This window comes from Petaurus breviceps, unplaced genomic scaffold (genome assembly GCF_028583685.1).
Source record: "Petaurus breviceps papuanus isolate PSGF00001 unplaced genomic scaffold, PetGlider_PUasm1.0 118, whole genome shotgun sequence".
Taxonomy (NCBI): domain Eukaryota; kingdom Metazoa; phylum Chordata; class Mammalia; order Diprotodontia; family Petauridae; genus Petaurus; species Petaurus breviceps.
Genome location: NW_027185616.1, coordinates 2,740,267 through 2,756,562, shown reverse-complemented (window position 1 = coordinate 2,756,562; position 16,296 = coordinate 2,740,267). Strand labels below are relative to the sequence as shown.

The following is a 16,296-nucleotide window of genomic DNA, read 5'->3' as shown; positions in this document are numbered from 1 at the left end:
TACCAAACTGATGACTCATGTTGAACTTACTATCCACAAATCCATTAGGACTCTTTCACATAAACTAAAGAAGGTTGAGAATGGTATAAAATCCATAAAATTGAAAGTTGGGGAAAACAACTAGATAATTAAAATTATGTTTGATAATTATGAACTATCTGTGAATGAGAAAGGTAGAGGAAAGCAAGGAAAACTGTCCTATCTTATTCTGTCTTGGGCTGCTTTGCAAAGAAAGGCAAAATCTCTTTATGAAATCTCTTCCTTTTGGAAGATTCTAAGGAAGCAAATATGATTCACCATGCCAAAATCCAACTCTGCTGAAAGCACTGGTAACTGTGCATGAGACTAGTTAGCTTGACTGGTAACATGCTATTAAAAGTATTAGAGCTAGTCCAAGCTGTTTGGCTGCTGGTTTTGGCCATTTCTACTCCTTGCAAACGTTTTGTACATTGTAAGTCTTTGCAAGCAAGGCCAGGGGTGGGTAACATGTGGCCTCTAGGTCCTCAAGTGCAGCCCTTTCTTCCAATCTCTTCCTCCTCATTCTTTCATATTCTGGGGTAGTAGAGTGAGGAGAAAATTCCTCTAGTTTACATTACTTGGGACTTTTTCAGCAACCGACAGTAGTTTTGTGTCACTGTATTTAAAGATAAAACAACCTTGGATATCATCCAGTCCAAGGTTTCTGAACTGATGAATCCATGAACTTGGATGGGAAAATTAAATATATGTGTGTGTGTGTATATATATAATATGTATGTATTTTTGTTTCAATATAATTTGTAATTATTTTTATTTTATACTCGGAAAAAAACATTCTGAGAAGGGATCAGTAAACTTCAGATTACCAAAAGGATCCATGACATAAAAGAAAAAAAAAGATTAAGAACTCCTGAGGTCGTCCAAGACTCTCACTTTACAGATGATGGAATTAAGCCCACACAAGTAGTAAATAGCCATGTTCTTTCTATTACGTCACTGTGTTCTCCCATCCAGCCCTGGACTGTTCTGATAAGTCTGCTTCCTAATGACCTGATTCTCTTTAGTCCTTGTCTCATCCCCTGTCATCACTCATGCTCCTTAACTTGACCTATGTATCCGAGTTGCCAGACTAGACAGATAAGACAATCACTCAGTGAGCTGAATTTTTCAGCCTGGTATTTTGGTGTCATTAGCCTCAGTCGTACCCAGTAGATATGAGATAAGAACACAGGTTACACCAATAATATCAAAGAGGGCAGGCTGGGAAAGCCCTGAAGGGATCATTTACTCTAGACACGCTTGTACACATGCCATATTAGAGAATCTATTTCAGGGAAAGAGATTTTACAAAATCTCTTCAGAGATTAATTTTGATTCTAACATCCTCCCTAAAATCTGCCTACCCCCTATTTTCTGCCACCTTAACACATTTCATTCCAATCTATCCTGAGCTCTTGTCATAGAATCTTTGAATTGGAAATGACCTCAGAGATCACCTAGTGCTGTTTCCCACCTGAAAATCCCCTCAACAACATCTTTGAAGGCAGCCATCTAGCCTTGCTTGGGCACTTCCAGTGAATTGGAGCTTACCACATGACAGAGCAGTTCATTCCACTGTGTATAAGATATCCCTAAATGTGAGATAATTCCTTCTCATACCAAGCCAAAATCTGTTCCTCATAATTTCCAATCACAGTTGTAAAAAAAAAAAATAAATCAAAAAGGAACAATACGCTTAATCTTTTTTTCACATAATAGCACTTCAAAATTGTGAGACATCTATCATAGTCTCACTAAGCCATCTCCTTTCCAGGTTAACCATTTCCCTACAATTTGGGTTTCAAGCCTTCTTACTATACCAGCTGTCTTCTTGACATGCTCTAGATTATAAACGTGCCTTTTAAAATATGGTACCCTGAGGTGTGCACAATACTCTAGTCAGATGATGGAGAAGCCCGACAGGGAAAAGGACAATGGAATTATCACCTCCCATGTTTTAGGGTGCTGTGTTGATATGGCCTAAGACAGCACTGGCTTTTTGGGTAGCTGGGTTACATGTCTGACACCAAGTAAGTGTGCAGTCAACTAAGATGTCTAATTTTTTTCCTCCCACCCTCCCCCCTTGCCTCCATTAACTCTGGTCTTTTGAAAGCTCTGTAAAGTGCACAGAGTTAACCTCAAATTCAGGAAAACTCACTACATATGACTGAGTGACCCTGAGCAAGTACCCTAATAACTCACTGCGTTAAGGCAACTCTCTAAAATTGTAAATTATAGAGAAAGCACCCTCTGTATGGAGGAAAGGAAGCTCCTCACCTCAACGCACAGAGGAGTTCATACTGATGAAATAACAAGTCTTATGCCCACTGTCGTCCCACCACACTTCTCCTAACCTCAATTTGTGCAGTTTTTTTCTTTTTCTTTTTTCGTTTGGCTTAACTCAGGGCTTTTCTACCTCTTATTTTGATAAATTCAGTCTAACATACTTACAACTAAAAAGATGCTTATATTTTCTGCCAGCAAGGTACTTCAAGATTTCATTAAATGAGATCTCGAGAACACAGAGTATGTAAATAAAACTTAACTGGGCCACTTATTTCCAGTACAAAAATCCAAACAGTAGTGAAGATAGAAGGCTAGAGGCACAACAGGCCATGAAAAAGACTTCAAGCCCACCGACACTGGGCTGGCCCAAGGCAATGATAGGAAATTCAATTTCAGAGTTGCTGTTTGTAAAGCAATCCAATACATTATAGTATGTGCATTATTATTGTATTATATTGAGTAATATCACATTTAAGTAGATTTCATAGCATCATATCAGTGCACAAGGGAATAGAAAAGTGGTTAATAAAACACAGAAGTACAATTTCCTTTCAGTGTTAGTTATGTCCCTATTATACTTAGAGAATAATAATCAGTAGCCCACTTAGTTTGACTTGGGAAGTAAAGGAACAGTAATTACTTCTTGCGTAATGTGTCATTAATAAGGGCTCAGGCCTAACACTAGGTAACTTTGGATACTCTGAAAATCTGTAGAAGTCGGTGTCCAGTTGAGATAATGAAGATCATGGCATTTCCTTAGAAACACACATCAGGTCAAAATACAGTGCATGTATAATATAGCACTATTTGTGTGCCTAGGTTTATTTTTATGAATGCTGTTTGTAGTTAGTCCACTTTATTTTCTCCCTCTCTCACATTGGTACTTCTTTTATTTCCCCCACCCCCATACAATTCTTCTGGATAACTAATGGTTTATTAGCATTTGGTCAGAGCAACCGAAGCGGTACAAGTGATGTCACATCGGAAAGTAAGACAAAGAACAATTAACACTTGTAATTCTTCAGTTGCTCTTAGCAAGGATGCAAAGGGAAGCTGACACAGAATTATGAATTATATTCCCATCTGCAGTAGCAGAAGTCCTAAGAGTCTGCTGCATTCAATTTGGTAGAAGGTCAGCTGGGAGGTAGTGACCCATATAACACAGCTTATTTTCCCAATACTAGTAGTATTTGCTAAAATGAGAGTGTGGGGAAAAAAGCTCAATAAATATAATATTGACTCTGGGGCTGTAGGAAAACATCAAAAGAATGGAAGTTATAATACTTTTCTTTAGTAGGCATAATCCAGCACTAGCAAAACAAAACTACTTACTTTGTGGTATATACTTTGAAGACAGTATTTAAGGAAAAATAAATTTCATAATTGAGCAGTCTTCTATGATCAGTGAAACTTTCACTTTTCCATGACTCTGAATCCCAAGAGATGTACCCTCTATGTGAGGACTCAAGGAAGTATAATAATAAAATTCATAAAGACAAGGAAATTAAGGATCAGAGGAGGAGGTAAAATGATTAATTAAAATCTAGCACTTTTGTCGATGACCAAAACATACTAGAATCAAGTACTGATTGATTGGACTGAACAAGAGGAAAAGATAGGACTTGATGAGGCAAGATGTCTCAAGAAAAAGAATTGTGGAAGATTAAAGGGTGGATCAGGGACAAGAAGAAGAAGAGGCTGATGAAGAATGCTAAAGTTAGTTGAACAGAGTTCAATTATGGCCCTGAGACTTACTTCATTCTCTGTGAAACCTCAGACAGCTCACAGCAAATCTGTATCTTAGTGTCTCCTATGTGAAATGAGGGTGTGTAGTGGCAACCACACTGGCATACCCAGGATGGCTGCTAGTACAGGTTCTCAGATCTGCTTTACTAGGAAAGCTAGCTGTTTAAGGGGTCCACAGTCTTTCTCAATTACATTCACTAGTACAGTGGGAAAGTCAGCACCCTAAACTTCAGAGAAAATACAAACAGAGAAATAAAGACCACCAGACAGGGCTCTGACTACCTGAATCGACTATACACTTTACATAAATCCTTGCATCAAGAGAACTTTACATCTGAGTAGTTGAGGAGCTCTGAACATATGGCCACTCAGAATCTTAACCAGGGAATCACAAGATCCTTCTCATAAGTGAACCCCCCAAAGCAAAATACCAACTCAGAGTATATATACACATCTCAGAGCCAAAAAGCATCACAACCCTCCTGCCTCAGTGCCTAATTAGAAATTAGCAAAAGGTGTGAAAGCCTTCCTACAAGCAAGCCTCCTTCTAAGCAAGCTTCCCTTAATGGGATCCATGTGAGGCCTACTAATGGACAGGAAAGATCTTAGATCCCGTTAACATTACAGAGTGTTAGATTAGGTGATCCTTAACTCAAACTCTGGCTCTAAATTCCATGATCTTCCATGGGATCTTTATATCTTCTGAGGCCCCACAGGGAAGATCATGAAGAGAGGAAGCCAAAGGCTCCAAAGCTCAGCCACTTAGCCTTCCTTAGCCCTCTCTTCTCTTCCAGTTCCATCCATCTTCAGTTGTGTGGGTATCAGAAGCTAGTTTTTAAAGATATGAGCTAAGCCTCCATCATTTAGACTAAATGAAAAAGCTAGATAGGAGTCCTTTGGTTCCCAGGCAGTTAAATTTCTTTTCTTTCCTCCTTATTTCCTCAAAATACTCTTCAATTGCAAGTAAGGACACTCTCTGGGGCTCTCCTCTCCTAAGACTTCCCCATCCTCCCTTTCCTCACATAGCTATAAGACTAATGTCACACAGAGACATTGCCCAGGAACCATCGACAACTCCTTATATAATTGCTAACCCAACTCCTACTTGCGAGCCAATTACAGGAAAAGGAGGAAAAAAATCATGTCAGTTGTGCATTGTTGCTACTACCTCTTTTCTTAGTCAAAATGGAAGTTAATTCCCTTCCAAAAAAGTCTAGAGAACAATCTATTTAAATTATAGTGTTACAACGTGAAGCAAAGATGCATAAGTCAAATACAATTTGGGTTATAATTAGCTATTTCATTGTAGCAAGTTTCTCTGGGAAATCCAGGCTTCCTTTAGTCAGCACATCGAATGGCTTCAAATTCTTTTTTCCCCCCTTTTTCTTTAAGAATTCAAAACTCCATAGGCAGTAAGATATTGGAGACCACAGGTAGGACAGTGAGAAAAATGGCCAGTAATGAGGAGCTACAGGGACATGAAATGGATTGAAGGGGAGAATTATTCAGAGCGTTACCCATGGTGGTATATTTCTGTTAATAATGTAAGAATGAAGCGAGAGAATTTATCCTGGGTATCGCTTCATGGCATAGTCCCTTTTTATGGTGATACAGAACCTTTCATAACCATGAAGGTTTTTTTTTAAACCTTTTCTATATCACATGAAAAGATACAATTTCTGTACCATCCACCTTTTAAATCAAGCCACATCATACTATGATTAATGTGCTATGCTGAATTATAAATTGCTAATAAAGTCTTTGGGAAACCAGATTTTTCATATCAGAAACAGAAGTGGAATATGTAGGACAAAGAAAGACACATTGGCAACACAGTCTTGTTAGATTGTATTGGTTCATATTTACTCCAGACTTATTTTGTGGGAGGCAACATATCACCACAGGTTTATTATGCTGGTACTATCTATTCGCTGTCACGGATCCCTAATGATTTCCTTGCCTAAGTCTAGGAAAGAATCTCCTGATATGCCTAAATGCCAGGCAGGAGGCCGGATCTGGACAATGTCCTTAATGAATCCATGGTCATACTAACCCATCATGGAAGTCACTTGAAAAAGATAAAGAGCTGACCAGGTGGGTGGATGCCCACTATAGGCAAGGAGAACACTGATTTTGATTTCTCTCCAAAGACTGTAATTTTACTAGCTCGCTGTCTCCAAGACCCCTCTTTGCTCAGTAGACTGAAACAAAGGAAGACCCCATGTAAAAGCATTTTGTCCCAGAAGTGGTTAGTATTAGGGATGTATATAATATACAATATGACTGAATCAGCACACTGCTGGCAAGACAGCCAGAACTAGCAGGCTATTATTTAGATGAAATAAATACTGTTGCTAGAGATGTGGAAGCATTATTAAGTACCAAGCAGACTAGAGGCTAAAAAGGCTAGATAGGAACCAAAGTACGGACCAACTGAAACACTGCCCAGAATTGTATACACTAATGTAGTCCGAAGGGTAGTGATATCTAAACTTTGCCCACCTGCAGAAAACTCTGGGGTCCCTAAATTTTGAGAATATTTATTTACTGAGTCTAAGAGATAGGGATAATGGATAATTAAAAACAATTCCGATTCAGTTTCCATCCCAAAGGTGCCCAAATTCTGTGGGTTTTGTTTGTTTCTTTGAAGTAAAACTAACTTCCATTATCTCCTGAAGCCTTAAATGATTCACGTAGAATGTCAGAGATGGAAGAAACCTCAGGAACCCGCTGAATCCACCTCACACCTGAACAAAGTCTTCCCTCTTCAGTGTACCCAGACTTTCCTTCTTAAGAGCCCATTACTGCACCTCGAGGCAGCCCATTACACTTTGGGATAGCTCTTCTTTTGGAGGTTTTTCCTCACCTCAAATCTCAATTGATCACTTTGCAAATTCCACCCACTGCTAGTATTTCTGCCGTCTGGGACCAAGTGGGTCATGTCTAATTACTCTTCTCCATGATTGCTTCTCCAATCCTCACCCATCCTCTGTCTTTTGCAGACTATAATCCTCCCCATACCCATCATCTCTTCTCACCTCTAGTTTCTTCAACCAATCAGCACGACATTGAAACCATCCACCTTCCTGGCTGTCCTCCTCTGGACCCCCTCTAGCTTATCTCAGTCCTTCCTGACAGTGTTCCCAGAACCAACTGCAACAGTCCAGGTGTCTGATCAGGGCAGAGTACAGTGGGAATATCTGGAATACCATGCTTTTCTTAACTTGCTCTAAAATTGTACTAGCTTTCACTTACGTAGTAGAAGAAGGGGTGATAATCATTCAGAAATGAGGCAACAAGTTACTGACATCTATTCTTCTTTCATGATAACCTGAGAGCTCATGGCTCTTTCTGAGGAAGGAAGTATCCTGGAATAGGCAAGGGACATTGGGAAGGACACCCTAGGCAAAAACATTTCTATGATACATTCCACTATTTAATAATTTGAAAAAAATTCTGTTTTCTAAAAGATCAAGTGATACAGAATGGTAAGAGATCTAGAAATTGGGATTTTTATAAATGATCATTTAAAAATTATTAATTTTTTTAAAAATTGGATTATTACTGTATCATTCAAGACAGAGGAAATAGGAATGTTTAACTGAATAAGAGAATATTTAGCAGGGAATATCATGGCTGTCTTTTAATATTTGAAGGGTTATTTCATGAAAATGAGAATAGCTCTGTGTTGCCAGATAAAGCAGAAGTTTCTAACAATATCAGTTGCCCAACAATAGAACAGGCTGCCTTGTAAAGTAATGAACTTCCTATCACTACAAGTATTCAAAGGCTAAAAGATTGTTAGCCATGTTGCAGAGATATTTCTTATATTGAGTGGAAAGTTGTAATAGAAGATTTCAGCAGCCTTCTTTTCATCTCTAAGGTTTAATCTTTCTAAGTCCATACTCCAATATATATATATTACTTTGATATGATTGCTATCCTAACAGCTAACAGAGATAAGTGGGATTGATAAAATGAGAGTTTTGAGTACTTATGCAAAGGCTGTCAACGCTTGTAGAAGAACATCATTTAATTAGGATCTGTATCACAGTTCTATTTTTTTTAGTTGTCCCATAGAATAGTTTTTTAAAGATAATAAGTTTACTGGATAATTCATATTTCCCAAAGGAATAAGGCAACAAACCTATTGGAGAAGGAGGGGGTAAAGTCATGGTTTGGAAGGTTGGGGTTTGAGTATGAGAATAAGATTTAAGAATTCCCCTAAGCGTAGCTGTGAATCCTTAGAGAATGAAACACACATGATGTAAATTCCCTTCAGAGTACAAATATAACACTGAGAAATGAGTGACAAAACTTTTGACTTCCCCTTGGAGATTATGACCCCACAGAGTTCTTTTCCAAAGTTCCTTTGCTTTGAGTAAAGGTGGAAAGAAGGAATTATTCTCTTTTCCTTTCCTAGACACAAGGTCATATCCCCTAAGCCTCACCCAGACCAGGACTCCAAAATGAGTAGAAAACCACTGGATTGAAAGCAAGCAGAGCTGGGGTCTAGGCCCTATTCTTCTAATTGTGGGCAAGTAATTATAGTTTCTTCAATTTGTTAAAAGGGGCTTAAGGGCAAACTGTATGATTTCTCTTTTAACTCTAAAATTCATAAATCTCTCTGGCTTGTTAGCGGTTATCACTAGGTCCTCCAGCTAATAGGAGCTGCCACATTATCCCCTAGGTCAGAATCCTACTACTATGCAGAGTTCATGCAAAATTCACTTCCAGAAGCATAGATACATGTGTTGTTATAGAACATGATGGCCGGAGATTAGAGACTGGTAATTTCATCAGTGTGTGGAAATGCTAAGTATATAAACTTTCTCCACAAGTATAGGTGAGCAACTCATCTATAATTTAGATTCTGGAAGCGTTGCACAGGAAACTTAGAGGTTAAATGACTTGACCATGGTCACACAGCTAGTTTAGGTCAGGGTCCTAATTATTCATAATTCTAAAACTTCTCACTAGAGCTTTACTGCCTTATACTGTGTTTGTATACAAATATTTAGAGTTACAGACCAATAATTCTTAAAGTGTGGTTCAGTAATCCCATTTTAGGAGATCCAGGAGGTCAAAACTTTTTAAAATAACAATAATAATTTAATTTCTCATATGGCAAATATTGATAAATATAACCCATATAAACAAAAGCTTTGGGGAATGGGAGAGAGAGGGGTTGTCCTCAATAATTTATTTTTTATTTATTTTTATTTTTTTAATTTTTAATTTTTTTTTTTAAATAATTGGGGTTAAATAACTTGCTCAAAGTTACACGGCCAGTTATTTTGTGTGGTTGACAAGTATCTGAGGCCGCAACAGATCCTGGGTCTCCTGATTCCGGGGCCGGCACTCTTGCTCACTGAGCCACCTGGCCACCCCTGTCCTCAATAATTTTAAAAGTGAAAAGGAGTCCGGAGGAAAAAAAAAGAAAGTTTGACAACTGTGGCTATAGATCTATGAACACACAAAAAAATAAAAATAAAAACAGGACCTATGATTTTATCAATGAGAAACTTCCTATGTACAATTAATAATCTTAGAGGATTGCAAGGGTACTTTGAGGTTAAGTGACTTGCCTAGAATTATGGTCAGTATATATCTTGGCCATGATTTGAATCCATGTTTTCCTAAGTACAGAGAACACATGACCTAACTAGGCTCTTTCTCCACTCATTAAAGAACTACCAGGTGGCACAATGGATAGAACACTGGGCCTGGGTTCAAATTTAGCCTTGGAGATTTACTAGCTGTGTGTCTCTGTGCAAATTACTTAATCTTTATTTCTTATAACCCTTACAGGGGCAGATATAAAATACTCTGGCATTCAAAGCCCTTCATAAGCTAGCACCCTCCCAACTTTTCAGTCTTCTTATACCTTATTCTTCTCCACCAAAATACTGGCTGTTCCACAAACAAGACACTCAATATCTGGGCTCTGTGCATTTTGTCTGGCTCTTCTCCATGCTGGAAGTGCCTTCCCTCCTCCATTCTGACTACTGACCTCCTTGACATCCTTTAAGTACCAACGTCGGTCCCACCTTGTACTGGAAGCTTTCCCCATCTCCCTTATTCTAGTGCTTCCCCTCTGTGAATTATTTCCTATTTATCCTTTACATCACTTGCATTGCATGCTATATGTTGGGTCCGTATTTATTTGAATGTTGTCTCTCCTATTACAGTGTAAGCTCCTTAAAGGCATGGGCTGAATTTTGCCTCTTTTGCATCCCCAACACTTAGCACAGGTGCTTATTTGATGTTTTTAGACTGGTCAAATGATGCAATAATTGTAAAGCACTTAGCACAGTGCCTGGTGCGTAGTAGGAACTACTTAAGTGTTAGTTATTATTATTGCAATGCCCTTGGGTGGAAGGCTATTCTGATAGACCTTGGAAAGTAAGAACAGAATCATTCAGAAGAAAAGTTCACTGTTTCATTAGTAGAGATTTGGGGGAGGGACGGGGAATGAGAAGGGCATTGTCTTTGGACTGGATAGAGTAAAGAAGGGATATGAAGGTGGCACAATAAAGAAAAACAATTCTACTACTCTGGAACTCAGAAGAACTAGGTTTAAATCCAGGCTCTACCACTAACTTTGTGACTAGACAAAGTCCCTCAGCTTTCTCATCTGTAAAATGGGCGTGATGATACTTGTTTCTGGTCATGAGAAAACTTGAAGAGCTAAAAAATGAGTATTTTTAAGTTAAGAATTCTGCTCTCAACTAGTTTTAGCAAACTATACTCATACGGCTTTGTTTTGAAGAATTAACTCATGCAGCTTCCAGAAGGGGGTGAAAATGAAAGAGAAAGAGAAGGCCCAGAGGAACATCTTCCAACAATAACAATGGGTAAAAACAGTAAGAATAGCTAGTATGGATATAGTGCTTTGAGGTTTGCAAAGCACTGAAAACAGCTTATCTCCCCAGAGAGGTGGCATCATAGCAGTAAGGTTACTAACCTCAAAATGAAGGGACTCTAAGGGAACACATAGTCTACAATGCACAGGGAAGTGAGGATTTTGCCTGCTCATCACTTGAAGGAAACTGCAGGTGTGCACACACCCAGTACCTCCTCCCAGGGTCCGACAACTGCTATCTAAGCCACCAGCTAAGATCCAGAATACCTCACTGCACCTGAAGATCTATGTGGATTGTAAGGCTTTCTCCATTATAGAGGTGTGTGCCACACAACTCACACAAAAGAAAACACTAGGGCTTTTTTTTTTCCTGTGCCTCAATATTAACTCCTTCAATAAATAAATAAAAAAGAAAAAAAATGAGAGACTACCTTATCATGTTGAAGGAGTTAATGTGGCTGCCAGAGATGTCTAACACCATAGCGGGTCATGAGGAGCTAAAACCCAGGAAGAGTCTGGCTCATTAAAGGCATGTTCTCAAAGGCCACAGAGCATTTTGCTGTTGTGCTTCTCTCTAGGACACCCTTGTTGGCTCCCATTAGGAGTGTATGAATCTGACGGGACGGTTGTGGGAGACTTCAGCAGATTGCAGAGGTGTTAAAAATAGATGTTAAGTTGCTAGTGGAGACACTTGGCGAATTCTCCACTTGCAAATTTCTGATTATAATATGTCAAGAGTAAAATACCTTGTCAGGAGTAGTATATAATATATAAGAGTATTGGCTCTGTCAGCAAACTGATGCAGGATATTTTTGAGCCCTACTTTAAATCTGAATTCAGCAGAAAATGTCCTGTAGGGAACAATCTTGGCCCTTGGGGATTTGACTGGATGACCTAATAAGTTCTCCGAACCTTTACTTTTCAGATGCTGTGGTAGCTCTGGGTGTATTCAGACTCCCATTATATATGCTCTGTGCTATGTGTTAAATCATATGCATGCACTATGTGCAGAAGGAGCACATGTAGTCACATCATATGGGTGATTTTTCTTTCTTTCCTGCACCTGCTATTAGTTTTTTCAAACTTGTCTAATGGGCTGCACTGTGACAGACTGAGCATTTGCACTGATACAGGCACCAGGCCCTATGCTGATAAATTAGGAGAACTTTTGGGATGCCCAAAATATACTCTAACCCGTTTAAGACACAATGGTGGCCATCACCCATAAACCTTCTATGCTGCCCCTGAACCAGATAGAATCTTGGGTTAGAGGGACTGTATACTGAATTTACTCCATTCCTATATTTATATTCTGTGGAAGAGACATGTCCTGATACAGCGGCTTCTCTGAGGTCATACTGGGATTAGAGGAAAGCAGACACATAAGAATTCCTTCCTCCTGGCTATAGAGTTATACTAGTGTGAGTTACAGAATAAATAAGGCCCTGGAAATAATGCAGTTCTAGCTCCTTATTCTATACATTAGAAAACAGAGCAAGAAAAACTAAATGGCTTTTTAGGTGACAAGGGGAGCAGAATCAGTTTTAATCGCAGGTCTTCTGACTCCAATTCCATGATCTGTACTATATCATACTACCCCAAACAATAGAAACGTGTGACAGATAAGAAAAAAAAAATGGGGTCATGGAGAACAAGATACCTGCCCTTTTCGATAAATAAATAAATTAATTCTTTTTTTTTTTTGCTTTTATATTGCATTCACTCCTGAATATCTCCTTTCTTTGTATCTTTGACCTTCTGAATGGTGCATAACACACAGAAAAAAAACTTAATAAATGTTTGTTAACTGGGCTGACCCTAGTCAGCTAGCCACCCCTTATAACGAAGTCTTTTTACATGACAGAGAAAGAAAACGCAGTTTAGCAAAACTAACAGTGGAGCATCACATTAACTGTATCTGACAGTGTGTCTAATATTACAAATCCATGCTCCTTTACTAATGTAATGAAAAGAAAGTGCTTCTCTTTTTTTAAAGACAGATTTTTTTTGTCTATCTTAAAAGTTTTTCTATTATTCATTTCTTTGAAATTTCCTCCTGCCTTTCTCCCACTGCACTATCTGCTTCTCTAACACAATACATATTTTCCAGTCCTTGATGATCTCTTCCTTATTTGTAGGACTGCTATATTTCAGTTTTGTACAATAATTTATATCTTACGACCCTTTACTGTTCTCTAGTTAGTTTGGGTAGGTTCATCTTGTATTCCCTTTTGAATTAGAAACTCCTCAAGCCTAAGTAATGTGGCTTCAACTTTTTTCTAGCCCTCAAAGCATGAGGCTGGGCATAAAATATATATTTAATAACTACTTGCTGATATGATTTTATTCTATTCCTAATCGGAGACCACTCCTGCCACCACCACCATCACAAACAGCTTGAGTAAAACTAATGAATACAATAAAAACATCTCATTTATGCTTTTTAAAAACCATTTGCAGGCAAAAAGAGGAATGAAAAGAGTGGTAATCCTTAAATCAGAAAGAGCACTAATGCTACCAAAGAAATGAAGACAATTCTAAGGCAAAATGATTTTAACTCTTCATCAGATAAGTTTCCAAGTACAAAAAGCAGTGTACATTTGATCCTTCAATCAGAAAGGCCACAGATGGTACCAGTAAAGAAGTAAAGACTTTCTAGCCAAAATGATCTCAACCCCTAATTGGATAAGGGGCCAAGTACAAAAAAGCAAAGTGCTTTTATATCTAGACAGAAGAAATGAGGAGAAGGGAAGGACGCTTTGGTCCAAGTGGGATGACAAACTCCTAGGCAGAAAGGATGCAAAGGGTGATGAGGGAAAAAAAAGGCTGACCAATTTTCAGTGGTGAATGGCTTATCTGTGAAAAACACACAGCCTAGCCCTTGGAGCACCAAGGCATAATTCTCCAGGAAGCCCACTGTGATCTTCCAGAGGATAATTAACTCTTTCAGGCTATTGAGGGTGAGGAGATAACACCCTGGTGCCAGAAATAGGCTCCCTCTGGCTAATACGCCTCTCATGTGGCCCTCCCCTTTGCCACCCAGGTAAGCAAGATCAAGGTCATGCCCTCTCCACACCATCCCAGAAGCTGCCAATGCTGCACTTACTGTGGCTGTGCCGGAGACAGTCTGCGCACTCGTGTCCGTGGCACTCTGTTCCGAATGCGTCTGCGCTGGAGGGTACATGTTTAACGTGTGCTCTGGGACTGTAGTCTGGCCTGTGTACTCTGGAGCGGGATGAGGATGGGGAGTCGTATACTCTGCAGGGATGCCATTCTGGGGGGGAGCAAACTGGGCGGAGGCATAAGGCTGTGCCATTGTTTCAGGAGCTGCTGTGGCTTCCTGATTACCCTGGAAAGCAAAGGGAAAAAAGCAGAGTCGGTGAGGAGCCACAGAGAAACTTAGCCAGAATCCAAAGAGAGTTAAAGGCCCAACAGTAGCTTCCCCTTAGGGCCCGTGATCCTGAAGAGCCCTGATTATAATCCTGACTCGGAACAAGTGACTATGACAGCTGATTCTTAATTTCATAGTTAGATCAAGTGAAGTGGGACCCCTGAAGGACCTGATATCCATGGCTGTGTATATCTTGCAGAACAAACACTTCCACTAAGCATTTGAGTCTACGCAAGGTTTTATATCACTCAGAGCAGCACAATGGAGAAAGGAAAAAAATAAGAATACCTTTTAACAGCAACTATGTCTGAGAACGTTGCAGTGTCCCCTTTGTTTTTGTTACTGCCTTGTTGGTATTCTCATTTTGAGAGGGTGGCAACCAATCTAAATTCCAGATCCCAGTTTGGCCCAAGATTTTCCACTATCATGTCCCTGTTTTAAGTATTTCAGCAAAATGCCTGTGTATGTATGTATTTTAAGCTGGTCAGAATTTGCCACTTTTTCCCCCCCAAAGTGAGTGTAATCTAATGGTAAAGTCCCACTTTAAATCTTCATCAGGGTATGAATGTGATCCTAAGTCCTCAAAGACTGCTGAGATCTGGTAGTTCTTACCAAACTGGAAGGGCTTTGGGCAGACATAAGGAGAGAATGCGAATCTATTGTCTGGGAACCATCCAAGTAACAGAAGAGAAGCCCATTGCTAAGAGAGGAGTCACCAGGAGATGATTTGATTTGAGTTTTTAAGCACAGCAGTTTCGATGGTATTGTCTACCAGGATGCAAAGGGAATGTGCATCAGCGAAGAGTGACCCCAGACTGATGAAATCAGTTTCCCTGGAACTATAGAAGTCTATTCTCCAAAAGAATATTTTTTCTTTGTGAACAGGCAATGTAATAGAGTGACAAAGTAAATCTCATGTGCACACACACACACACACACACACACACACACACACACACACACCATGAATTTAGGCCAAGTTCTCCAGTACTCCAGATCACAATTATGTTTGCCTGTGGGTCCTCTCCATGTCCTCCTCTAAATTCACCACAGATAGCCTGCCTAATGTGCTTGGGCAGGGGGAGCTCCCTTAAGTCCTTTTTATGTTGGATAGATACCAATGGCTGTCCTTTGTTTTGTAACCTACCAAACATGGCATAAGAATATTCATTTGAAGCAATTTGAAAATATGTTATGAAAATGACTAAAATGTCTACATCCCTTGGCCCAGAAATCTCACGGCTAGGCACATGCCACAAGACAAACAAAGATGAAAAGAAGAATCCCATAGAAATCAAAATATTTTCAGTGTGTTATTTTTTTTGTTGTTTGAAAAGAAATTAGATGCTCATCAACTATCTTTAAAAACTGTGGTACATGAATGTCATGCAGGGGTCCTGAATCTTTTTTTGTCTCATGGCCCTGTTTAGAAGTCTAGTGGTTTATAGACCCTTTTGCAGAATTATTGTTTTAAATGAATAAAACAAAATTCACAGGATCATAAAAGAAACAATCATATCAAAATACGGTTATCAAAAAATTAAGTTTGCAGACTTCATTTGCCAGACAGTATGGAACTCTTAATGGAATGGGATATTATTAATGATATATATTATGTAAAATGATTAATACAAAGAAACATGGGAAGACATATGAAATGATGGAAAGTGAAGTAGGCAAAGCCAAGAAAATAATATTTACAGGAACTAGAACAGTATAAATGGGGGGAGGGGAATCAATGAGTGCTATGAAATTATAATGACCAAGCCTGGTCCCAAAGAAGAGATATGGCATTGTAACTCCTTCCCTTCTTATTAGAGGTGGGCAGCTATGAGTATGGAACAATGAATAAAATGTCAAACTCATCTGATGGACTGGTTAGTGTTGCTGAACTGTTTTTTTCCTCTTTTTATATAAGGGATGTCTAAGAGAGGAGAAGGGTATAATGGAAAATGTTAAATGATATAAAAAACAAAACATAATCAATAAA

The 16,296-nt window shown here is 39.0% G+C and overlaps 1 protein-coding gene across 48 annotated transcripts in view; it reads right to left on the bottom strand.

Moving 5' to 3' along the window:
• RBFOX1 (RNA binding fox-1 homolog 1) overlaps positions 1 to 16,296 on the bottom strand; it is a 1,748,893-nt gene that overhangs the window by 168,184 nt on the left and 1,564,413 nt on the right. For all 48 annotated transcript variants that reach the window (XM_069085342.1, XM_069085412.1, XM_069085369.1 and 45 more), the window contains one exon: positions 14,022 to 14,264. In XM_069085342.1, the coding sequence (XP_068941443.1) occupies positions 14,022 to 14,264 (243 nt within the window). The remainder of the gene's footprint in view (positions 1 to 14,021; positions 14,265 to 16,296) is intronic.